The sequence below is a fragment of the Ustilaginoidea virens genome, chromosome 4 (genome assembly GCF_000687475.1).
Source record: "Ustilaginoidea virens chromosome 4, complete sequence".
Taxonomy (NCBI): domain Eukaryota; kingdom Fungi; phylum Ascomycota; class Sordariomycetes; order Hypocreales; family Clavicipitaceae; genus Ustilaginoidea; species Ustilaginoidea virens.
The window spans coordinates 2,257,290-2,282,403 of record NC_057319.1 but is presented as its reverse complement, the minus strand read 5'-3'; the positions used below and the strand labels follow the sequence as shown (position 1 = coordinate 2,282,403).

Below are 25,114 nucleotides of genomic sequence, written 5' to 3'. Positions count from 1 at the left end.
TCCCCTCTCCTGCTTTTCTTAATGGTGCACCTGCAGTTGGTTCATCCCGACTTGAGTCTCTGGAAATCCAAGACACAAAGAAGTCGCTTTGGTACTACAACAATCGAGATTCCAGACTTGGAGGCACAGTATTACCATGGCGAGCTATTCATGGGTTTGAAAAGACGAAAAGCTTAGGCTCTGCGAGAGTGAACAGAACCTTCTAGACTTGGATGTTCAACGTGAAGTGAGTTGAGCGAGTTGATTGCATGGAGGGTGGATGGGGGTGCCGTCAAGGCCAGCCAGCCAGCCAGCCTTAGCTGAGCTGAGGCGAGTCGAAAAGCCACCAGACAGCAGTGCCCAGCGCCGGCGATGTGCCGACGGGGGTCCAACTCACCACATGAATTTGATTCCTTGGTAATTAATATCCACGTCAACTTGCCGACTAATCCGCCACCACGAGCAAGGCCAAGAAAACGAGACATTGATTTCCACAAACCAGCACTTGGTACCAAGTGCTTTCAGGGCGCATTCGGATGACGACAATAGTACGGAGTAGTGCAAAGCCTTTAACAAGAATCAACGCCAGTACCGGAATACTGCAAATGCGAGGGAGTCGGACCCCTTTGGGTCTAGTTCCGTGCTATTTAACAAGTGTAGCTGGTATCTAAGGTACCTACCTCTGTATACATACTATGTAGATACCTCTAGTCCAATATTATTATGTAGGCTTAACTGGCATACGTGCTGTGACCCCCCCCCCCCCCTGTGCCACTGCCGTTATGCGTGTGGCCCGGTAGGCCCGAACCCAGAACCCAGGAACAGATTATCCAACACGAAGTCCACAAGTTTCGCCGTCACGATTTTCCTGTAAATCACGCTCCAATTAGCTCGTACCTCCGTGTCCCCAACTTTCGTCCTTATTAATCCTCAATTCGCCACACCCACGGCTCATCCCCCATCTCCAACTCATCCCGCCACTCGCCCTTGGTCGTTTTACGATTGAGAGAGATTGGCGAACGCGTTGTGTGATTGACCTCTAACACCCTTCTATTTCGTTGTGTGCACCTGGTCTCCTGAATCTTTTACACCTCATCTAGCCTCGCAATGTTGAGGAATTCGCTCTCTAGAGCAAGCACCAAGGCGCTCCGCGGTGCCCGGTGCTCCATCGGTCTGTCGAAAATATCCATCCCGACTGTTTCAACCAAGACGTCATCATGGAAACTCTCATCCGCCCGTCGTCCTCTATCTCGGACGACTGCGCGCTCATACGCCACTGATGCGACTCACTCTTCGCCGAACCCTGGTGACAACTTCCTCTCTGGCGGAGCTGCCAGTTACATAGACGAGATGTACATACAGTGGAAACAAGACCCCAAGAGTGTCCATGTATCTTGGCAAGTCTATTTCAAAAACATGGAGAGTGGCGATATGCCCATCGCTCAGGCTTTCCAGCCGCCACCTAATCTGGTTCCGAATATGACCGGCGGCGTGCCCCGGCTTGCCGGCAACTTGACACTTGAAGATGGTTCCGATGTTACCAACCACCTGAAAGTTCAGTTGCTTGTCCGAGCCTATCAGGCCCGCGGTCACCACAAGGCGAACATCGATCCTCTCGGGATCAGGAACACTGCTGAGGGTTTTGGTAACATCAAGCCCAAGGAATTGACTCTCGAGCACTACGGATTTACCGACGCCGACCTCGACACTGAGTACACCTTGGGCCCCGGTATATTGCCTCGCTTCAAGCGCGAGGGTCGTGAGAAGATGACACTGCGGGAAATCATTGCTGCCTGCGAGAGGATCTACGCCGGATCCTGGGGGGTCGAGTTTATCCACATCCCCGACCGCGAGAAGTGCGACTGGCTGCGTGAACGTCTCGAGGTTCCCCAACCCTTCAAGTACTCCATTGACGAGAAGCGTCGCGTTCTTGACCGGCTTATCTGGAGTTCCAGCTTCGAAGCCTTTCTCGCCACCAAGTACCCCAATGACAAGCGATTCGGCCTCGAGGGTTGCGAGACCCTTGTTCCCGGCATGAAGGCCTTGATTGACCGCAGCGTAGATTACGGTGTCAAGGACATTGTAATTGGTATGCCTCACCGTGGCCGACTCAATGTGCTGAGCAACGTGGTGCGAAAGCCCAACGAATCCATCTTTTCCGAATTTGCCGGCACGCTTGGCGCGGAGGATGAGGGTTCCGGGGATGTCAAATATCACTTGGGAATGAACTTTGAGCGCCCCACGCCCTCTGGCAAGCGTGTCCAGCTTTCCCTCGTTGCCAATCCTTCTCACTTGGAAGCCGAAGATCCGGTCGTGTTGGGCAAGACCCGCGCTATTCAGCACTACAACAATGATGAGAAGACTCACAGAACCGCCATGGGAGTGCTGCTGCACGGTGACGCCGCGTTTGCAGCGCAGGGCGTTGTTTATGAGTGCCTCGGTTTCCATTCTCTGCCAGCCTTTTCCACAGGCGGTACCATTCATCTCGTTGTCAACAACCAGATTGGATTCACCACCGATCCTCGCTTCGCTCGATCTACCGCATACTGCACAGACATCGCCAAGGCCATTGACGCTCCTGTTTTCCACGTGAATGCCGATGATGTTGAGGCAGTCAACTTTGTTTGCCAGCTGGCCGCTGATTGGCGTGCTGAGTTCCAGCACGATGTTGTCATTGATCTGATTTGCTACCGCAAATATGGCCACAACGAGACGGACCAGCCTTCATTCACCCAGCCTCTCATGTACAAGAGAATTCAACAGAAGGAGCCCCAAATCGATGTCTATGTCAACAAACTTCTTCAGGAAGGTACCTTCACCAAGGAGGACATCGAGGAGCATAAGCAATGGGTCTGGGGTATGCTTGAAGAGAGTTTCAACAAGTCCAGGGACTATACCCCAACTTCCAAAGAGTGGACAACGTCGGCATGGAATGGATTCAAGTCCCCCAAAGAGTTGGCTACCGAGGTTCTCCCTCACCATGCTACCGGCGTGGACAAGACCACGTTGGACCACGTTGGCGAGGTGATTGGTTCCGCTCCCGAGGACTTTCATATTCACCGTAATCTCAAGCGAATTCTCGCAAACCGGACCAAGTCCGTAGTTGAGGGTAAGAACATTGACTTCCCCACGGCTGAAGCTCTCGCCTTTGGTACTCTGGTCACGGAGGGATACCATGTTCGTGTGTCCGGCCAGGATGTCGAGCGAGGTACCTTTTCCCAGCGCCACGCCGTCTTCCACGACCAAGAAAATGAAAAGACATACACGCCGCTCCAGAACATCAGCAAGGACCAGGGCAAGTTCGTCATCTCCAACTCTTCTTTGAGTGAGTTTGGCGCTCTTGGCTTTGAGTACGGCTACTCTCTGCAGTCACCAAATGCATTGGTGATGTGGGAGGCGCAGTTTGGTGATTTCGCCAACAACGCCCAGTGCATCATTGATCAGTTCATTGCCTCTGGAGAGGTGAAGTGGATGCAGAGAACTGGTCTCGTCATGTCCCTTCCCCATGGTTATGATGGTCAGGGCCCTGAGCATTCTTCGGGCCGACTCGAACGTTATCTGCAACTGTCCAACGAAGACCCTCGTATTTTCCCAACGGAGGAGAAACTTGCCAGGCAACACCAGGACTGCAACATGCAAATCGCCTACATGACCACTCCAGCCAACTTATTCCATGTTTTGCGACGACAAATGCACAGACAGTTCCGAAAGCGTAAGTTTTCAAGGTTCCCAATCCCATGTTCCCGCAGATGCAAGGTGTGCTACTGACCAGACTCCCAGCTCTTGTTATTTTCTTCTCCAAGTCTTTGCTGCGTCACCCTCTTTCTCGCTCAAATATCGAGGAATTCACTGGTGACGGCGCTGGTTTTCAATGGATCATTCCCGATCCAGAGCATCAGGCTGGCAGCATCAAGCCGCCCGAGGAAATCGACCGCGTTATCCTCTGCACTGGTCAGGTCTGGGCCAGCTTACACAAGCATCGTGCTGACAACAAGATTGACAACGTCGCCTTGACCCGCATCGAGCAGCTGAACCCTTTCCCCTGGCAGCAGCTCAGGGAAAATCTCGACATGTATCCCAACGCCAAGACCATTGTGTGGGCCCAGGAGGAGCCTCTCAACGCCGGTGCTTGGAGTTTCACTCAACCACGTATCGAGACTCTGCTCAACCAAACGAAACACCACGACAGAAAACACGTCATGTACGCGGGCCGTAACCCCAGCGCATCTGTAGCTACTGGATTGAAATCCTTGCATAAGAAAGAAGAGGCGGATTTGCTGGAAATGGCATTCACGCTGAAGCAAGACAAGCTGAAGGGCGAGTGACTCCATATTTGATATCAGCAATGGTGATGGGAAAAGGGGCGCTTCAATATGGATAGTGGGGAGTAGTGCCCGTATAGGGAGGATAATCGAGTTGAGTGGAGAGGTGGTTCCTTGTGTTTAGTAATCTGTATCATAAAATCCTCATATGAGGGCTCTCAGTAGTACCTGTATTCCTATAGCGTGGCTTCGGGCACGGCAGTAAATAGCATATGTTTTGGTGGTTTTTTCTTTTTCACTTGTGGTTTTCTAATTCCAAATCGTAATCCTAGGCATTCGAGTTTCAAACCCCTTCGTTCTTGTCTTGTTGTTCTTTGATGCAAAATAAAAGGGGTTGCTTCATGGACCTCCACTGCGTCGTGACGAGGCACAAAAAAAAAAAAAAAAAAAAAAGGGAGGGGGGGGGAGGCTCTTTGATTTATATACATACGACGTGGTTCTAGCTGTTCTGCTCAGAAACACCCCCCTGCGCCGCCGTGGCCTTTGACGCCGACTTGCCATGCCCGTACCAGGCCATCGTCCCCAGTCGTCACCAACATTTCTTCCTTGCCACGCCGTTCGCAAGCGGCATCGTGACGTCGACACCAGGTGACATGGTTGACTTCAAACGGTCCATGGGCATTGGGCAAGATGGCCAACACATCCCAAGTCGTTGGAGGTATTGTCGGCGAGGTCGGAATAGGCTCGCTGGCTTCGTTCAGGCTGGTTTGGTCCGCCGAGCCTTCGTCACCATTGTGGCTCGCTTCTGTGGATGGCTGACTGGACGGACCGTTCTCTCTGTAGAGCGCAATCTTGCCGTCACGGCCGGTGCTAGCCACCAGTCCAGTCTCTCTGCTCCACGTTGCCGAGTATACATCTCGGTCATGTGCCTTGGGCAGAATATGTGTGCACGTCCATTCTTCTCTCAACGACCGCCTCATGGTGTTGGGAATCCCTCCAAGAGCGCTGCGTGCAGCAAAGCCAGCACTGCTGTTGCTGCCGCCGTCCTCATCCTCGTCGTCTTCTTGTTGCAGCGCCCAGAGGCGAATCGTTCCATCAGCTGAGTAGCTGAGCAGTCGGGGAAACCGGCTGTGCTGTGGCCTGGGTTCCCACTCGATACCCCAGACGGTTCCTTCATGACCCTCGAGAACTGCAACGCAAGCCCACTCGCCATCGCCATCCTCCCTCCAGATGCGGACAGAGTTGTCGTAACTGGCGCTGGCAAGGACATCTGAGCCAAACTGGCGACGGGACTTCCTCCCAGGGACATCTGGGCACCAGGCCACGGCCTTGACATCCCCCTCGTGTTCGTTGAGAACGGCAATTGTCTCCCATTCGTCATCTGCTTCGGACGCGCCAATGTCTTCCCAGATCCACACAGACTTGTCACGCGAACAGGTGGCGAGATAGGCTCCGGAGGGTGCGAAAGCGCAGGACTTGATTTCTGAATCATGCCCCTCCAGAACGAGGGTGAAGTCCCAGTTTTTGTCTTGCGAATGGCTTGCATCGCTATCGTAGTCGCATCGACTAGGCATGATCTCGGTCTCGAGCATTTCTCCGTCAGCATGGGTCTGGGCCGAGGCGTCGCCATCCCAGCGCCAGAGTCCGGCGGTGGCATCGAAACTTCCGGAAACGAGGCAAAGCTTGTGAGAAGGCAGGCCTGGCTTCCAGGCGAGGGATCGAACGGACCGGGTGTGGCCACCGGTGAGAGTGCTATGGGACGAGAAAGTGGAGAGGGAGAAAACCGTGACGGCCTTTGCGTGGGCGGTGGCAATCAACGGCAGTGTTGGGTGCGGTATTGACGCCCAAGCACGTTCGTGCAAATCAGGCCGGAAGGCCTGGAGCGGGACGATTGATGCCATCGCCGCCGGCATCGTTGAAGGAGAGACGGCCGACGGCATCTCTCCTTTGGGCGGCGGAAAACTTTCCGGGGGGCCTCACCCTAAGGAGGGGCAGCGGATGGGGGAGAAGGCGCCGGGGGGGGAACGCGCTTTGAATCAGAGTTGGGCGGCTCGCCTTTGCAGCCTTGTGTGATTGTGTGACGGACGTTGGGATGCTCAGGCCTGATAATCGTAGGAACGCTGCCGAGGTCGAATCCCGGAGAAACGAGAAGAGATTGTCACCCGGACTGCGTGCGCCAATCTGTTGTTTGTAGTTGAAAGCAGGCGAAAGCAACCGACAGGCTACAGTCGATATCGCATGGACGCTTGAAGAAGGGGGTGTTCCGCGGATGTCTTGTACTCGTCGCTGTGACAGTGAGTTCTCTCCATTATCATGCACATGCAGACGCAGACGCAGACGCAGTTGAAGAAGCCGCAGCGCTGCAGCAGAAGAATAAACTAGATCGTGAGAATTGGAAGCTGCACGAATCAGTTCCCCCAACCGATGTTGCACGAGGCAAGACCTCTTGGCCAATCACTGCATGGTGATTGGTGATTGGGCACTAGCTACGGAGTACAGAAGTGCGAAGTGCTACGTACCTAGGTGCCACCTCCAAACACCAAACACCAGACTCAAGCTACAATAGCAGTCTGGTGCATGATCCACTACAGTACCATCGCCTGTTTCTTCTCTTTTTCACTGTTCACTACCAAGTCATAAGCCCTTGTGCGGCATATCCGCCGACGCAAAACTACGAGGAAAGAGATTATGGCTAGCCTCGACGAGCAAAAACTTCACAACCCTTTTTTCGCTTGGGGGCCCTTTCGTTGCCCCTCGGCCTTCTTTCTCGCTGCTGAAGCAAATCGCTTGTCGTGTGGACGCGTAACTAATCAGTGTTTAGCTTCACGTCGTACGCCTGCTGCGGTGTGCTGTGGTGACAGGTGTCAGCGGGCCTACTCCGACACAGCACCATTCGTCCCAGATGGACTTACTATGTACTGAGAGACCTTCGCAAGGTACCTGGCCAGGAAAATTTGCCTCGAGGCCTAAATGAAGAATATTGCCGTGAGAGTGCAGCAGCCTTTGGAGTACCAATGAGTGATGGTGATGTTATTATTCACTCCCAATTAGCTCTCCCCCCCCCCCCCCCCCCCCCCCGGGGATCTGCTGTTGTTCTATCGGCAAGACTGCCATATTCCACGTCGCCAAGATCTTCGTCATGCGCATCATGCCCGCGGTTGTCCTGTTCTAGCACGCATAGCGACGTTTTCTTCCGACGACGGCTATCTTGTTCATTCGCTTGATCTTTGAGGTATCCCATCCAACCACCTCACTCATACCCAAACTGGTGTCGCTGCAGTAATTGTCGGAGCCGTTATGGGCGGTGTAGTCGCCAACCAACCCTTTGATGCAGCACTTCGCCATCAACAACGGAGGAGTTGCCGCCCGGCTCCGTCAAAGTGCTGAAGGAATACCTCGGGTTGTAACTTCTCTCCTGGATGCAGTTGTTGGCGGGCTTGGCGCCAATGCCTCCCGCAAGGTCAAAAATGCTACATCAAGAGCCAGAAACGGACAGTTGGTCTGGGGACGAAGGCATGGTCGAGAAGAGCCCTTCACTCACTAAAATATGGGAGTATGAGAGGACCTGAACCATAATTTTGGCGGCACGAGGATGTTTGGTTGTGTACGCTAAGTACTAGGGGCAATCGAATATGCATCGATAGATCCAACCAAGCGGCGCCTGCAGGGAATAAAATGTTATCGCTAAATTCCCTCAATTTATTAAAAGCTGCGCCATCCTTTTACCTCTGCTCGATTTCAACTTTATTGATTGATGGATGCAGTTATGCATATTTCCTATTCCTGCAACGACTTCACAATAGTCGGCAAGGCCTTGTTGAGCGTATGTTGGAACTTCTCTTATTGCAGGAGGGAAGGCTGTACATTGAATGTCCGTCCGTTTATATTTTTCCTAATCGTGATGAATAATGTCTTATCATGACGGTGTCATCCGCCTATCCACCCGCACACTTATTGCGCAAGCAGTTTTGCAAAGGTTTACCTGCAAAGGACTATATGCTTCTTACCAGGATACTCTTCTCCAAAAATACCCGGTATATCGGTTCAACGCACCACAATACTAGAACAGGTTTGTTTACACAACCACTCCAAGTGTGTTGCTGTTGCGTGTTGCTTTACAGCTACTCCAGAGGTACTGACTGCGAGCACCCATCTCAATGAACTGCGAACCTATAGGAGAAACAAGACCCAAAGACCTCAAGCTGCCAGTCACTTCAACGCCCAGCCCTGTTGTAGCCGCCTAAAAAGTCCTGACTTGCCTCATCCACGGTTGTGTCTTCGGCTAGGCAACCCCACTGTATCGGCCATTCGGGTAAACACTCTGACCTCTCGATATTGCTGTTGCATGGTTAGCCCGCTCCCTCGACACGATCATTTTAAAGAAATGTGCTATTTCATCAAGTGCCAGCTGCTGGGAGCTCGGAGCGTTGAGCATGTTGAACAAGGATTGTGAATCGACCAGCTGCTTGGCGATGACCGAATCCGGCTGACAAAATGTACGGATCCTCATGGCTCGCGCATGGACCTTCATGGCGTGAAGCAATGCCAAAATATCCGTCCTATCACCTTGGCGCCGACCGTAGAACCTGAACTCGTTTAAATGTAAAGCTATCAATTCCAGCTGTGTTTCAAGGTCATATCGAAAACTGATTACCCTTGGACGACCCTGTGAAAGCCAGAAGTCAGAGATCTTCTTGAGATGGCCAGGCACAAGATGACCGCTGTCAAACTCGGCTACAATGTACTCATTTAGGCTTGATGTCAGATAGAATTCCAGCTCGCAGTATAGTAGACTCTGTTCTCTGGCGTCCAGAGAGATCGCCACTTGAGAGCTCGTCAATCCAGTTTCAGACTGGTTGGGTCGTCGGTAAGACGCGTTTATCTCGGCAGTCTTAGCTTCTGGTTAGCTCGTATTCTCTTCGTGCTGACCATCCTGATCAAATGACTTACAACATCCTTTGCAATCCTTTTTATGCTGTGGAGAAATCCCATTCGTTTAGACTGCGATTTCTTCCCGTCCTCTAGAATCGTCCCTGTGCACTCTAACCAGCCATTGTGGCCAACCATTGTTTTCCCACCCGCTTTCGTAGATGGGAAACTCTGCCCTCGAAAATATAGCGGAAGAGGCGAAAATTGCGAGCTCGGCGAGACCCTTGACCGAAGATTTTGCGGGATTTCCGGGCTGGTGTTCATTGGCAATCCTTCGGCAGAAGTATGCGACAACATACTTGATCTCTTCAACGTCTCCGTAGTACTTTTCGACCGCTTTGGTTTTTGAATCAGGCTCTGTTGCCGCTTTGGATAGTCCCGCTGAGGGTGCGGACTTGGAGTGTCCGTCCACTTTGTGCACACGTCAACCAGTTCATTATTGGCGCGTTCACCGGGGCTCGACCTGTCAATTTTGTAGTTCACTTTTCCAGAAGGAAATTGTCCACTGCCGCTGATGCCCGAGTTGAGCGAGCATTGGTGATAAGGGGACGAGATTCCTGGACAGTCATCAGGTCCAGAACCGAGCACTTGACCTCTTTGAGCTTGAACAAATCGGGATTTCGGTGTGGTTATCTTTATTCCAGGGGGAGCTTCATGCTTTCGCCGCTCTGCCAAGCTATCTGTTATAGCGCTTGGCGCTTCAACAATGAGCTCAGAGCAAGGCGATGAGTCGGAGTATTGATGATGTCGCAACTGGTTGCTATCGTATACTTTTTGTGGCAATACATAACTGTCAGAGTAACAGTCATTACTATTTTGACTGTTTGACGCAATAAATTCGGCCCTCTCTGCCTTGATCGGACTGCTATCCACTTTCTGAGTCATACTTGGCCGAGATTAGACAAAATCTTTAACCGCAAAGGTGAGAGTTTCTGAGAGTGAACGTACGCGTCAGTGAGTTTGTTCATTTGACCTTCGGTCAAGTTCATTCGTATTGTCAGCGGTTGCTTGGCATTCCCTCTTCGAGGTGAAGTAGTGTGAGCTTCGTTTTCTAGATAAACATTTTTTGATGTCGATTTGGCTTTCATTGGATGCTGAGCAACGCCCGCCTTGTTTCCTTCTAGGGAAGACTTTTTGGAATACATCGGTGTTTAGTTGCAATGTATCTAACGCTCGAGACTATACCAAGCCCAAGTGGAAGAAATAATAGAGGCGCGACAATAATGTGACGGGGATGATGTTGCGTGCAGGGGAGACAACATTAGAGCGTTTGATCCTGGCATTAGGAGGTGAAGTACATAAGTTTAGGTTACTAAGGTACCCATGAAATAATCCCATATTGTGCAAAACTACAGACAGGAGGTATATACCTAGGTACCCAGAGACGTCTCTTTTCTTGCCCCAGAGGGAATTGCTTTACCAAGTGAATGAAATCTGCACCTGGTCTGACAGCTGTCAATTTAAAAAGTCGCCTGTTGCCATCTGGAGCACCTTCTCGCCTGGACAGTTCTGACCATGTAGATATGCAGCGGAGTGGGGAAGGATTTGATTGTGGTGGATCTGTCGTACTCCGTATGTATTGATCGTATCGGCATCGGCATATCTTGCGGCATTTAATAGCCGTGTTCGTCCCCAGAAGAACCCACCCGTCGAACTAGGCCCAGCCGGTTGCTTGATGCCTGCCGATGGCATACAGCGTTTGTCTGCAGATCACTTGTCCGTAAGCTGCAACAACGGCGACGCGGACAGCTAACATTCATCAAATATCCGAGGGCCCGACATTCAAACGCTGATGTCTGTGGCGCTTGTCGGGGCTTCCTTTTTATTGTTAAAAACTTTTGCTCATTGACATTGTTTGTTGTTGTAAGAAGCACAAAGTGCGTGTCTTGTGTGAGGGTGGTTTTCTAAGCACTCGTCTTATGGGCTGGGTGCGCAAGTCTCAACCACTATTTATGCGTTGGCCTTGGCGCGCTTAATCTGCAGACTCTTAACAGTGTCTCTTTGGTTGGCTCGCATGCCTCATTGTTAAAACTTCTCTCTTATTATCGTTTGATGTATGCAATGACTTCATATTCAGCATTATATATAGCGGCAGCATTCGCCGATTCTACGTCGTAACATGAGAACTTTTACGCGCTCCTCGCTTACATCCCCCACTCTGTGCTATAAACAAGGAGCTCTGCCCTGAACCTGCCCTGCCGCCTCCTGCTTCGCTTATTTGTGGGATTGGGCTACGGAGTACATTGGGTCACCTTCTCCTCTGCATCCCACATTTTGCATCTGCTATCTCTATTTGAAGTCAGTTGCGGAAATTGGCCTAAGTAAAAAGGAAGAACCATGGCGGTGGACAGTACCCAAGGTGCAGGGTCTGAATTCTATGACATTGGTAAGTCACTGGGCGGGATATTGCGGGGACTGCCCGAGGCCTGGAAAATGGGACTATCGCGCGTGACTGACAATGTGTATTCAGTCGTTGTTGGAGCTGGTCCTGCTGGGCTCATGCTTTCTGACTGTCTGGCCAGATGGGGTTATCACATAAAGCATATTGACAATAGGCCGGAACCGACACCTACAGGGAGAGCCGACGGTCTCCAGCCACGTACATTGGATATTCTCCGCACTATGGGCCTGGAAGCAGATCTCATGGCTCACGATCCTGCTCGGGTGTATGAAGTTGCCTTCTGGAATCTTGATCGATCCAGTAAAAATATTGTTCGGACTGGAACATGGGCTACCTGCCCAAGCTTTATTGATGCCCGCTACCCCTTCACAGCCCTTCTTCATCAAGGGTACGTTGAACGAGTCTTTATCGATGATCTTCGGAGAAAAGGCGTGCACATTCAACGCCCATGGACTATAGCTGGTTTCGAATCCGAGGAGAAAAACAACCCATACTACCCGGTGTATGTGGAATTGAAGCATGTGGACGGGACAGCCGTAGAGGCTGTCAGAGCAAAGTACCTGTTTGGGGGGGAAGGTGCTAGATCCTTTATCCGGCAACGGCTCAACATCTGTTTTCAGCATATCGGTCCAATCGAGCAAGTCTGGGGTGTTATGGATGGCGTTGTTCAAACCGACTTTCCAGATATAAAGGTACGGTCCGACGAGCTCAACTCAACGTCGTCCAATCCAGCAGCTCACCGTAAGGACGCAGATGAAATGCACAATTCACAGTCAGCATGGTCCAATGTTGGTCATCCCAAGGGAGAAAAATATGGTCCGGTTCTATGTCCAGATTGCGTCCTGTGAAGAGTCTGACTGGAAATCAATGAAAAGATTAACAAAAGAACAATTTCAAGAATTGGCCAAGAAAATTCTGCATCCATATACTATAGAATGGGAGCGAGTAGAATGGTATTCGACCTACCCCATTGGCCAAGGAATCTCGGAAAAATATAGCTTAGATCAACGCGTGTTTCTAGGCGGCGACGCATGCCACACACACAGTGTAAGTTGAGAGCTATGACAGAACCAGACCTGACTCGAGATTTCTTTGCTTCTTAATTAATCGTTTGCCTCGTCAATGCAGCCCAAAGCCGGACAGGGGATGAACACTGCTTTCCTAGACGCACTGAACCTTGCATGGAAGATCCACGCGGTTGAAGGTGGTTTCGCCCATCGAGACCTCCTCAAAACGTACGAGAACGAGCGCAAGACAGTAGCGGAAAGCCTTGTGAACTTCGATAATCGATACTCAAAGTTGTTCTCTCAACGCCCTCCTACTACGAATGAGATGGAAGCAGCCTCAAACGGGGCTTCACAGGACACCGTAACTGAAGAGGAGGACGAATTCGTCAAAGCCTTCAAAGAATCGTGCGAATTCACAAGCGGCTATGGTGTTTCTTATGGGCCAAATGAATTAAACTGGTCGTCAAGCCATCCAGCCAAATCAATGCTTATGAATCCCCAGGGTACCAAACTTCGACCGGGCCATATCTTCATCAATTCCGATGTAACGAGAGTCGTGGATGCCAACGTCGTCCACTTGGAGCAAGGGGTGCCTCTGAATGGCTCATTTCGTATTTTGATATTTGCAGGGAATCCTGCCGTCACCAGAAAGGCCTTGGTCGATTTTGCTGCTGGTCTCGGATGCAACCAATCTTTCTACAGAAGATACATGAGAAGCGATGCCAGAGAGGTTTCTTATCATGAGAAACATAACCCGCACAGCTTATTTTTCACACTATGTGTAATATTTGCGACAAAGAGATGTCATATTGAAATATCAAGGGATGTTCCTGGACTCTTGGCGCGCTATCGCCACCATGTATACGCAGATGACCGTTGGGACCAAAGAGTACCTGACGCGACTGCATCTGCTCACGCCAAGACGGGATTCGATGAAGACAGAGGCGGGGTTGTCGTGGTTCGGCCTGATGGTTACGTGGGCGCGGTGGTTGGTCTTGTGGAGGGAACTGGAACAGCGAATGCATTGAATGAGTATTTCGCAGCATTTTGTACGGAGAAACTAGCAGACGTTAACTCGCAGCTGTAGAAAGGTATAGTCGTCGTATAATGACGTACGGAATGAGCGCTGTGATAAGTCAGACAAGAGTCATATAAACAGTCGTCGCCGCCTTCGTGCATGAAGCGTGGCGTGAGGATACCGCCTAGGTGGTTGATGTTATTCAAACTGATGGTCTGATCGATCGCCAGGCGGGCAAATCCGATGCCTGCAACAGTTACAACCTACCTCGGTACCTAAGGTAGCAGTCTCGGGATGAGGCTACATGTTAATACTTTCATCAAGACGAAAAATGACGTCAGTGGGCTTGTTTAATATGGCGAAGCTTTCCTGCCCCGGCCTCATCTTGAGGATAAAATGGCGCTGTTGCCAGTAATTGAAGTGCAACAAGTAAAATTTAGTGTCTCTTCACGCCTCACACCAAGCCTCGATGTCTGGCTCAACGATCAACAGAAAAGAACTCATGATTGTACAAGGGGAAAACCGCTCCTTACGTTCCGAAGGTAATTCCAGAAATTGGATCTGTTAGCTGGTACGTACCGACCACAATGATTACCTCACTCAGGTCCCTAAAAAAAGGAAGTCTTACAGGGGGGTATGTACAATAGCGGGACTGACCAGGGGATTTAACCGAGGTTTTACCACCACAAACCCCCCAAAACTCCGCTGAGGCTCAACCTGCTGCGTCGCAAACCATCACCAACAGCGTCATCCTTCAGCGACCGCGTACTAGTGTGGTTCGCGTCGCTTAATATTTCCCAATGCATTAAGGTCTTTTCTTTTAGGATCCACCAGCTACGCGTTGTAGCCGAGGACGTGCCTCGCAGTATTAGAACGCGTCTTTCGTCTGTCGTGCCTCGTGCTTCTTTCCTCCTTCATCCACAATCTCACATCACGGCTTCCGTAAGAACTATTTTCGTTGTGTCAATCTGCTCAGTTACAAGTCACTTTCCAGCTTTCTGCTCTCTTGCTCTCTTGCTCTCTTGCTCTCTTGCTCTCTTGCTCTCTTGCTCTCTTGCTCTCTTGCTCTCTTGCTCTCTTGCTCTCTTGCTCTCTTGCTCTCTTGCTCTCTTGCTCTTTGCTCGTTTGCTCGTTTGCTTTCTTGCCATTGCCAAGGGCTTTTTTTTTCGTCCTCCTGGCAATTGCTGTTAACTGCAATATACCATTCGTCTCTTTCCTCTTTTTGTGAACGGGCCTGTCCCTCTTCTGCAGGCAAGTACAATGCTTGAAGTTTCTCAAAACAGCATGTACTCCAGCTTACTTACAGTCATCAAGACACCATGCCTGTTTATCAGGAAGGATGGCTCTCCTTCTTGTCCTTTCTCCCTTCTTTGGATTTGTCTGGCTTTCTTTCCTCTATCGGCACGGTCCCTAGTGCTTCCTCGGATAGTTCCGGAGACAGCAATCAGTCCGTCGTCACCGACGAATCGGCGGATGTCCTTGCAACTGAGACTACAGACAGTTTCAGAGATGGCTCTGCCGATGATATCCGCGATGACCCTGATGATGACCTCTCTGCCTTCTCGCATGAGACTTCAGACGAAGGCATAGGCTCTCAGCCTACCGCGACAGGACTCTTTCAAATATCAGTCTCTGAAGCAGCCTCTACTGCTGAGAATTCTGCTCCTCTCGCTTCTGAAGATCTTGATCAGCCAATTCTACCTGTTTTTAGCATTTGTGGACGACAATTGATTCATGCTAACCGGCCACGAAATATTAGAAGTCCCTGGCTTCCTCAGTTTCCAAAGTCACTGGAGAGGACCATTTCGGATCCTATTTTGGACCCTGGAACCCGCAGTACCAGGTTTCCGAAGCAAAAATTTTTCCTTGATACCATATATCCACGACTCCCGAGGAATGATAGTCGGCTAAGAGACATTGAATTTGCTCTGGGACCCTTGTTCTACAGGCAGCCTCAAGAACCGGCACCAACAACTCCAACAACCCTAACTCCTCTGCTTCGCCCCCCTTTGAGCGAAGAGCCGGCTTTTGTTGAAATCAATGGAATTCTTACCAAGAAGCGCCGCGCAAACGACCCCGAGGTTGATCTGGTTGCAGCTATCCAAGATTGCCAAGACACAACTCCCCCATCCTTTGTCACTATATCTCGCACTTCGTTTAATCCAAATTCTGAGCTCGAGTACCTGGAAAAGGTCGAGCAGCACATGTTTGAGAAACAGGCTCTTACAGCCCGCATCTCCGGGATTATGTCGGCTCTATTTGCCCCCTTTCCAACTATACGTGACACATTTCGGCGTTATCTATGCAGTCAGTCTTACGCCGTCTCCGAATCACGATCTTTTGTCCTTATTCCGGAGACAAAGACTTTTCATGTCGCCACTAAGCGGCGTAAAATCGTCACGGAACAATTCGAGTTCGAATGGCTGGATCGCAATGGGCTCGACCTCCTCATATCGCGATTTGAGCACCTGCGAGAGTGTTTTCGCAGGGTCAACATTGTCGTCTTGCGACCTGAGTCTCGCCCTAAAATGAACAAAATTCTTCGGCCACTTCTACAAGTTTTGGCGGATGATGACGACGACATCTACAAACTTCAGAGTACGGAAGATGGCCACGATCTTTGCACCTTATTTTGCCTTTTGTGCGACAACATGTTCCGCTTTTTAGGCACGATCTACGAAATAAGCAGCTTTATCAAAGCCAAGGACAAATTTCCCAGAGTTCCAAGAATCTATGAATACAACTTGGATCCCGAGGCTCGGCAGACCGTCATTCGAACCAAAAACTTCATGTCTGCTCCAAACCTCCTCACTGTGTTGAGAGATATCCTCGAAGTTGGTGGTCTCCTAGATGATGGCTACCCAGCACCAGTCGACATCATTAGTTACATCATCTTGGACATGACGGCTGTGGAGAATGGCATTATCTTGCCAAGCTATGTCATGCACAACGATTTTCATCAGAAAATGTTCAAAGAAATTCTGCCGAATGGCCTGGGGAGAGAAGAGGGATATGAGAAGCTCCCAGGGACTTTTACAGATGTCGATATCGACTTGATCAAGGAGCCCGAAGGGAAAACGAGCAACAACATTAACAACATTGACGTCGTCAAGGTCAAGACACCAACGCGACCCTCTTCCCCACCGGCTCAGATTGCCAAAGCAGAGAAAGGAAAAACCGGGCAGCTACGCGCCAAATTTCTCGAAAGGAAAATGTTAGCACTTGGATCTGATGGTTTCCGATCCAAATACTACGTACAGAATGAGGCCCACGAGGCGATCAAGAAAACTTATATCTCAGAGTTTGATCCAAAGGATCTGAAAAAGGGCCAAGAAGCTACTACGAAGTCAATTTTGAAAAATCGCTGCGGCAAAACACCGAAGCGACTTGCGATGAAACTTGCGCCAAAAACCGTGCGTTTTACTGAGAACACAATCTCACCGCATCAACGGATGCACATTGGTTTCGACGTCCCAAGACTTAGTCATGATGAAGAGGGAGAGCCTAAGCCCTTGATGATTGGCCAGCTCAAGTTGAAGCCACGGGAAGCACCTGAACCTAGTCCTCCAGCGGATGCAGATGAAACAGAATACTCAGCACTGGAGCAGGAGAATCGAAATGGTGATTCGATTTTTCCCGGTGCGAAGTGGATCAAATCCTCGAAGGACCACAAGAAGAACGTGGATCCTACTGTTGCCATTGAGAAAATATTGTCCCTTCCCTCGATCGGGTCGCTCATGATTAGTGACGAAACGAAGGCTGGCATCGCTGTTAGAAAAGAGAAGGCAGCCCGTGAAGCAGCTGAAGAGGCGAGGAAGTTGGCCGAGGAAAGAAGCCGCAAAGAGCGCGAAGAGAGACTTGCAAAATCGGGTGGCCTTCGTGTGCCCGAACAACCACTTGTATCGCCACTCAGCTCGGATTGGCTTGCGAGAGTGCATGCAACCGTCCATGCTGGCTCCACGACTACCCTTGCTACCACGGCGGAAGGGGTTGATTTGAGACGCCACGACTTTGCCAAAGTTGTTCCGCCTACAACGTGGGTGAACGACGAAATTGTCAACGGTTGTCTCAACTGGCTTGATCAGTCCATCAATATGGCTGCTGGCATTAAGGATGTCAAGAAAAAAACACGCAAGTGCTTGGCCATGTCGTCATTCTTTTTCAAGCGTTTACGGGAGCAAGGAGTCACTCAAACGCAGCGAACGCTTCGTCGTTACGGGGTGGAAAAGAGAAACTTGCTGGACGTGGACACCATACTGTTGCCAATCTGCGAGCTCTCCCACTGGACTCTTCTCGTCATCCGACCTAGCAAGAAGACCATTGCACACATGGATTCTCTGAACCAGGGCGGCTCGCAGCAGTACATCGACATCGGCCTCGCGTGGCTCAAGAATCTATTGGAGGAGAAGTTTTTAGATGCTGAGTGGAAGGTGATGCAGCATGAAGCTCCTCGGCAAACAAATGGCTATGACTGTGGTGTGCATACCATCACGAATGGCATATGCATTGCTCTCGGGCTCAGTCCCATCGACAGTTATACTTCGGGAGACATGCCACAGCAACGACTCAACCTGGCTTGTATGCTGTTGAACGGAGGCTTCAAGGGGGAGTTTGACCTTCGAGTTTACTGATGAGGCATCGGACGAACCGACTTTTATTCTTATTCATTCGGCTTTTACGTTTTTTTCTTATTTGTTTCTTTTGAACGATTCGAAGCTCCTTGCAAACCTTGTCTTGTTGGAGCAGGACTGATGATGGTACCTTTCTCTATGGCTGCCATGGCTGGATTTGTCGCTTGCGCTTACACCTGTGCACGAGTTTCTAAACGACAAGAATCAATGTTTCAGTGTTGGCAGGATGGCATGGCGTTTTGGCATTCTTGGAAATTGGCGAAAGAGAGGTGGAAACTTTGCATACACACGCCAAGGATACCCGGTGCTGAGCAGGTATGATGTTTGATGACACGCAACCGACAAAGCATTCTTACTGTATACTTAAAGCGAATTGGAGGTCGGGCGGTTTGATGGAATTGGGTAAGGGTTGGCAACAGAATGGATGGCTGGTCGAGGATTTGAGGATGGCACTGGGTAGATAGGTTAAGGGGATCACAACCCTGAAAATGAATATTTTTAGAAGCTTGTGCGTTTTGATGAGAATCCACCACGCTCAAAACCGCTGAGAACAATTCACGGTTGCCTCACAGTTGATTCATTGACTACGAACTCGTCTTGAGTCGCATTGGTCATCGACGACTGTTTTGAGACGGGGAACGACGAGTGGTAGTTTATGTAGCTGAGGAATTCCACCGCGGTATAATATGCTCTTCGTCATAGCAAAAAAAAAAAAAAAAAAAAAAAAAAAGAATAAAACAAGCAAACAAAGAACCAGCAAACGAGGTATTATAATCCTTTGGTTAAGCTACATTGTACTGATAGGCCCTTGAGCTGTGAGTAATGCAGTAAGTATGTTGGCCCATGGTCAGATAAGATGATGCATGGGTACCTGGCTATGTATGTCGTGACTGCAAAGAGTGGGTTGAGAGTGGGCTTATGTGGGCTTATAGTGGGGAGATGTACATAACACGTCAGAAGTTCCCAGGACGGGAAGAGTTCCAGAAAATTCTTTCTTTTCTCTGCCGAGGTAAACGCCTGCATGTCCCACACTTGAGGAGGACGGCGTCTCCGATTACCGCGAAGAGCCCAAACGTCATGCCGTGCGCCATGGACGGGAGCAGAAACGGCAAAAGGGACCCAAACCCGGTTCTGGAAACATGAGTCGTAAATACGAAGAACTACCACCCCAACGACAACTGACCGTCCATCCGGGGAAACTTGTTTAGCGGCGTGCATCCATCCCCCCGGGGAGACGTGGACTGACACACGTGTCAACGGGTGATGGGGGCTGGCTCGACGCCCGGCACGGTGATGTGATGGCACGGAGAGGATGCAGCCTGCTTCAAGTCAGCCCTTTAAAGTTTCATGAATGGAAAGCCAGGGGGCCGCTACGAAAAAAGTGCCTATTCTTGATTGAGCAGAAGGGCCATAGAGGCTGGGTTCATGTATGTATGCCACGAGTCATTTGCTTGGCGCACGATGGATTATTCACTTCAAGCACATGGCACTGAGGACTGAGCTAGGAAACCTGAAGGGGGCAGAGCTAATAAGGTTATCAACGAGCAACACTGTGCCGCCTGGACCGCCAGGACCTTCCCCTTGCGATGCAAGTAGGGTCACTATTGAAGCCCGGCCTCATCTAAATCTGTCCTAGCTTGGTACCCGTAGTGGACAAAAAATGGAAATGTGGCCGCGGTCATTTTGTGATGTGAGATTCGAGGTTCGTGAATCATAGCAGAGGGAGGGAAACCAGGGGGTGGATTGAGGGTTTCATAAAGCAACAATCTGTTATGCCACGGGAAGGAATTCGAAGGGAGGCATGGAGGGAGGATACATGCCGCATGGGCCACTGAGCGAGCCGTGCCTTTCTGGGCCTTGGGACCCGATCAAAGCCGCGCCCATAGCCCATGCCGCGATTGGAAAAAAAAAAAAAGAAAAAGAAAAAAACAAGAAAAAAAAAAGGATCTACTGATGATGGGCCGAAGACGTGCACCAACGAGCTGGGGCTTGTCGCATTGATCGAATCATGGCACGCAATCGCGCAACTTGGCCAGATGCGACCACGGAAAATCCCCGCCCCACAAGCATTGGATACCTGCCAAGGGAAATGATTGGCCAGCCGTGGAAAGACAGCTGGCTGCACTGGCACTTGCAGGCACTTGAAGGCACTTGCAGGCACTTGCAGGCACTTGCACTTGTTGGCTTGAAGACGAACGTTTCCTTCGCCCAATACGTCGTCGCCCCTTTGAGTTGCGAAGAACTTTTTACCCGTCCGTTACATGTATGCAGGGAATGCGAGCCAATCGGGTCAATGGCTCCAACCCACAGCTACAAGCAAGTTTTGGTGGAAAAGCTTGCATTTATAGAGTTGCAGTGAAATAGTAATGGTGTATAAAAAGAAAAAAAAAAAATCTCGAGCATGGGGGGAAAATGGTGGTGAGCGTCAAGCAGCAGTCATCAGCGCGAAACCCCGGCATGGACAACTGTTATCGCATGCATGTAAACATCTGGTGGATTCGAATCCCGTCCAGTGTCCAGCTTTTTCTAGCGCCCTTCTAGCGCCGTGCAAGTCTCGTACCAGGATTTGGTGATCCCAGCCAGAATCCACATATCCTTGTTGCGGCCCCCGTTAGATGGATCCTTGCAAGCACTGGCATGCTTTGACCAAACTAATGAGCTACGGAGTACAACAACGGCGTATTGCCACCCTCCGTACTCCGTACGGAGTCCGTCAAAGCCTCCGAAGTACAGGGATCCTGACCAATCAGCGGCGGGTGGCAAGAATAGAAGAGCGGCTATTGGATTTTGAGTCGCGAAATAGCTACCTAGCTAGAATGCTTGCCTTGGATTGTACAAGTCAAAATGGATGGATGCTCGTGCATGATACTGCAATGCATGTATTTATTATGTACCTAGGTGGACCTTGAAATTTCCCCCCATCGCCAGCCAGACAGAGCCAGATTCATTCTCCATTTCCCGCCCCACTTCGCCTGAGCATGTGTGCGATGTGATGGGACTCTGTCAGAAATCAGAAATTCGAATTCCATTTGGCGGATTAAAAGGGCTTCCAAATTCTCGCGGGTGGCTTGCAGAGTTGTGGGCCACTTGGACGGGCTACTGTTTCTCTTCTTCGGGCCATTGTACTCCGTACGTGCTACGCTACGTGACTAGGAGTGCCGTGATCTAACAACATGACGAGTCCTGGCCTATTTCCCTTGTTTCGAGTCTTGACCATGATCGATGCCTAGGTAATGTCTGTGCCCTTGTTCCTATCCTCATACTCGAGAGGATGCACGCATGAGTGGTTGCTGCAATCCGCTCGAATAGTTCGAGTCTCTCTGCCTGCCAGGCTGCCCAACAGTCTGATTCCGAATATGATTTACACGCCAAACACCTTCATCCTTTGAAAACTTGCTCGGGTTGTTGTGGCATACAAGTGGGGAAAATCAAAATCAAGGCCAGTCAATGGGATGGATCATGCAGCCGGGTTACATACAGCACCTCCAAGGACTGACTGATGCAGCCAGCAGACATGGACCGTGGCCTCGACGAATGCTTTCCCTTTGACAGTCCTCCTATGGGTTACTACTGCCTCTCGGCCGCTAGGGGCCCGTCACCCTGTCAAGCATGCGAGACGCAATGACTCTCTATCCGTGGTATGTCGAGGAGAGAGACAAAGGCCGAAACTGCCACTCCCCGTTGGCCACAAGCATCCACCCACCCAGCTTTCCACGGACTCTGATTGAGTTGGTTGCAAATCACATTGTTGAGTGATGAACTCGCACGAATGAAGCAAGGGACAAATCCCTTGCCGGGTTAATGGCGCAAGAGCATTGGTTGGAGCATGTGGCGCGCCTAACATGCAAGAATTGTCCCAAATGTCGACAAAAGCCAGCCCAGGTGCAGATGGCACTCTGGAGTCTGAAGCGTAGCCAGATCGCATGACCCGAGCAATTTATTACGGTCCTGATTCCGGAATTCCGCGTACCACGACCCGCTCGGCCTGACTGATCACTGGCGACTTGACTTGGTATGCCTGGGAAGTATGTGCGGAGGAGGTACGGAGTAGTCCGTGCTGAATCGCATTCGCTCTGGCATGCATGGCGGCGGGCTCTTTGGGGAAACGGCCTGGATTGCAGTGTTGCATCGAAGCGTCGACGTTAGATACTGGATAACCTCTTCGCAGCCGAAGTTGCCAGCTTGAAGCAGGCCAGCCAATAATGCAGCGTGTCGATTTGGATGCATAACAGAACCATGTCTGCTTGAGAAAGAGCCGTCCTCGTTCCCTTTCGTTGTTCCCTTCACCAGTAACCTATCTGTACCTAAGGCTAGGTATCTCGGCTAGTAAGTTATCCAGCTAAGATACCTATTTTCTTAGGCAAGGTAGGTACCTTCCCGTCGCCGCACTGCGGCACTGTCCCCCCCTCCCTGACCCTGGCGGGGCGCCCTCCACTACTAGTCGCCCGCCACCTCCTATCCCTGCCGCCCATGGTCATGCTGGCTCATCGCGGTCTCCGGTACTCAGTGGCCCTCCATGATCCAACCAACTCGTGCCTCCTCCTCACCACGCCGGCATACGGACTTTGGCTTTTTTACGAACAAAAACAGCCTCCCATCCCTGTCCAAGATTTCCTTTCCTTTCGGAACTGCTCAGCAGTCCCCGGACAAAATCACGCGGCCTATATGTAGCCGGGCTTCTTCCTCACCACTTGACCTTTATCCGTACGTGGTGTGCAATCCCTTGGCACCCAGATCCGAAATAACAAAGCAATATATACCGTCGTGATTGGGACCTAAACTCTTCAGAATAGCGTCTCGACCTTTTTCGTTCTTCATTGACATTTTTCTCGGCGAGCTGGCATCAGCTATTGGCGTTTCCCAGCGACTGTCGCGACCCGTCTCCGTCACCCTTGACCTGGGAATACCTTCGGATTGCGCGCCCTCTATACACGCATTGTATGCGCCAAGAGAATTGCCCGATTTCAAAAACGTCGGGCCGTTCGTTGGACCTTTCAGTGCTCCGTTTTCTTTGACGGGACATCTTTCCCTGGTTCACCGAACGTCTGGCGTTTCCGTTTCTACATTCACGTGACACCTGTATGCAAGGCCTCGTGCCTCGTGTGTGCTGCGCTTCCGTTTGCGACAGATATACCGCCTCAATCATATCACGCAGACCGAAACCTCTTCGACTTGTTTTCTCACAGCCAACATCAGCCCATCCCACCCTCGTCTCATATACTCGCGAAAGTAGTTGTACTTTTTCACTCTTGAGTACCGAACCTCGGAGACGGATTCACCTTCGGCTTGGTATTCCAAGGCCTTCAATCCCAAGGTTCGAGCTCTACAACTTGTCGTATTCGATACCTAAGCCGTATCACAGTGCCCGAATCTCGATTGCAACACGAAATCGCCGCCGGCAGCGTTCCATACAGACTGTGCCAAGTCAATTGGCTGTGGTTTCACTGAACTGTCTTCACCGAGTCATAGACATGGTCAAACCGAGGCTGCGGCGACCTTCTCCAGTCCACCTCGCCATACCAAGCCAGCCGGAGCAGTGCTTTCAGCCTTTCTCTGCATTCGACAATTGCTGTTCGGTCAAGCTGCCGTCTTCTCGGCCTGTCAGCACCTCCTTTCTCCCCCCGTCACCATCATCTCCCGGATTCACCATGGCGACACGTCCTCCAACTTTGAGCGAGATTCTTCTCGATGTCTCTCCACCACCGTGGACTCTCAGTGCCTTCATGGCCTACCTATCGCAGAACCATTGCATGGAGACGTTGGAGTTCACTCTCGACTCTCAACGATATGCCGCTTTCTACGAACAGCTTTCCGAAACGGGTTCCCCCTCGCGTGAAAATAATGCTCGCGTTTCTGGATGGTGGGACAGGCTCATGCAGGTATACATTGTTCCATGCGCGCCACGGGAAATCAACCTTCCTGCTCGTGTTAGAGACCGGCTTTTGAGTCTGCCTTGCGGTCCAACCCCTCCCCATCCAGCTGGATTGGAAGAAGCTGGCCGTATTATATACGATCTCATGAACGACTCTCTCCTTGTTCCATTCCTGCAGTCAGTCGCGCCAACCCCTCAGATATGCCAGAACGAGGAACTCGCTCAGGATCATCGTCGTCGATCTCGACACCTTGGTCTTCAGGCCGATCAGCCAAGACGCTCAGCCGCCTCGCCGCACTCGGATTTTGACAGCCTAACGGACGACAGCGATAGTAATTCACCTTTTTCTTCGGAGCCCATGACGCCTCCGACTACTCCTCCTACTTCGGAGTATATTTTTAATACTTCCCCTGGTGGGTTTCAGCGGGCCGTGGCTGCGCATAGTAAAGGCTGGAAAAAGGTCGGTCAAAAGCTAGGTTTCAGCCGAAAGGCAACCAGTCGGCCTACTCCGACCTCTTCTTCAGCCTCCGATCACGACACAGGGTCCGGAGAGTGAAGTCATGGTCAGAAAATCTAGATCGACGGGGCAGTTCGCCACATGGAGTCCTTTTTGGAGAAATTATGCCCTTTTATCCGAGCAATTACGCCCTCGCATCAAAGCAACTCTACCTTGAGCACCGACTTTGACTTCTCACGGGCAGTGTTATTCATTTGCATGTTTTAGAAATCCAGCAACGTATACGCCGGTACACAATGTCCGGCGAATTGTCACGATCATTGAGCTGCTTCTCCATGAGCCGTCATGATATCTGTCTAACCTTTCGATATTCAGCAATTTGATGAGAGCGAGGGGGAGCTTCAACTTTCTCTAGATGAGCGGATTTGACATGGCAGCGGCAGAATTTGTTGTGTATTCGCATTAGCGTTGGCGTAACGATTTTATCCTCTTTTTCTGGATTGTCGGTGAGCAAGGGTTTCACCATTGGTCACAAACGCATGCACGAGGGTTCTACAA

The 25,114-nt window shown here is 50.7% G+C and overlaps 7 protein-coding genes across 7 annotated transcripts; 5 read left to right on the top strand and 2 right to left on the bottom strand.

Moving 5' to 3' along the window:
* Positions 1-1,086: 1,086 nt before the first annotated feature.
* UV8b_05049 (uncharacterized protein) lies at positions 1,087-4,304 on the top strand (the record flags this gene model as incomplete). Its single annotated transcript, XM_043142547.1, has 2 exons — positions 1,087-3,691; positions 3,760-4,304. The coding sequence occupies 2 exons, from the start codon at positions 1,087-1,089 to the stop codon at positions 4,302-4,304; spliced, it is 3,150 nt and encodes a 1,049-aa protein (XP_042998481.1).
* A 449-nt stretch (positions 4,305-4,753) lies between these two features.
* Positions 4,754-6,142, bottom strand: UV8b_05048 (uncharacterized protein; the record flags this gene model as incomplete). The annotated part of the gene is made up of 1 exon (XM_043142546.1): positions 4,754-6,142. The coding sequence occupies one exon, from the start codon at positions 6,140-6,142 to the stop codon at positions 4,754-4,756; it is 1,389 nt and encodes a 462-aa protein (XP_042998480.1).
* A 1,853-nt stretch (positions 6,143-7,995) lies between these two features.
* Positions 7,996-8,485, top strand: UV8b_05047 (uncharacterized protein; the record flags this gene model as incomplete). Its single annotated transcript, XM_043142545.1, has 3 exons — positions 7,996-8,064; positions 8,208-8,310; positions 8,418-8,485. The coding sequence occupies 3 exons, from the start codon at positions 7,996-7,998 to the stop codon at positions 8,483-8,485; spliced, it is 240 nt and encodes a 79-aa protein (XP_042998479.1).
* Positions 8,486-8,523: 38 nt separating this feature from the next.
* UV8b_05046 (uncharacterized protein) lies at positions 8,524-10,159 on the bottom strand (the record flags this gene model as incomplete). Its single annotated transcript, XM_043142544.1, has 3 exons — positions 8,524-9,132; positions 9,192-10,056; positions 10,119-10,159. 3 exons carry the CDS (start codon positions 10,157-10,159, stop codon positions 8,524-8,526), a joined length of 1,515 nt encoding a protein of 504 aa, XP_042998478.1.
* A 1,348-nt stretch (positions 10,160-11,507) lies between these two features.
* Positions 11,508-13,665, top strand: UV8b_05045 (uncharacterized protein; the record flags this gene model as incomplete). The annotated part of the gene is made up of 3 exons (XM_043142543.1): positions 11,508-12,263; positions 12,325-12,618; positions 12,700-13,665. The coding sequence occupies 3 exons, from the start codon at positions 11,508-11,510 to the stop codon at positions 13,663-13,665; spliced, it is 2,016 nt and encodes a 671-aa protein (XP_042998477.1).
* A 1,250-nt stretch (positions 13,666-14,915) lies between these two features.
* Positions 14,916-18,227, top strand: UV8b_05044 (uncharacterized protein; the record flags this gene model as incomplete). Its single annotated transcript, XM_043142542.1, has 1 exon — positions 14,916-18,227. The coding sequence occupies one exon, from the start codon at positions 14,916-14,918 to the stop codon at positions 18,225-18,227; it is 3,312 nt and encodes a 1,103-aa protein (XP_042998476.1).
* Positions 18,228-23,875: 5,648 nt separating this feature from the next.
* Positions 23,876-24,655, top strand: UV8b_05043 (uncharacterized protein; the record flags this gene model as incomplete). Its single annotated transcript, XM_043142541.1, has 1 exon — positions 23,876-24,655. The coding sequence occupies one exon, from the start codon at positions 23,876-23,878 to the stop codon at positions 24,653-24,655; it is 780 nt and encodes a 259-aa protein (XP_042998475.1).
* Positions 24,656-25,114: the final 459 nt, after the last annotated feature.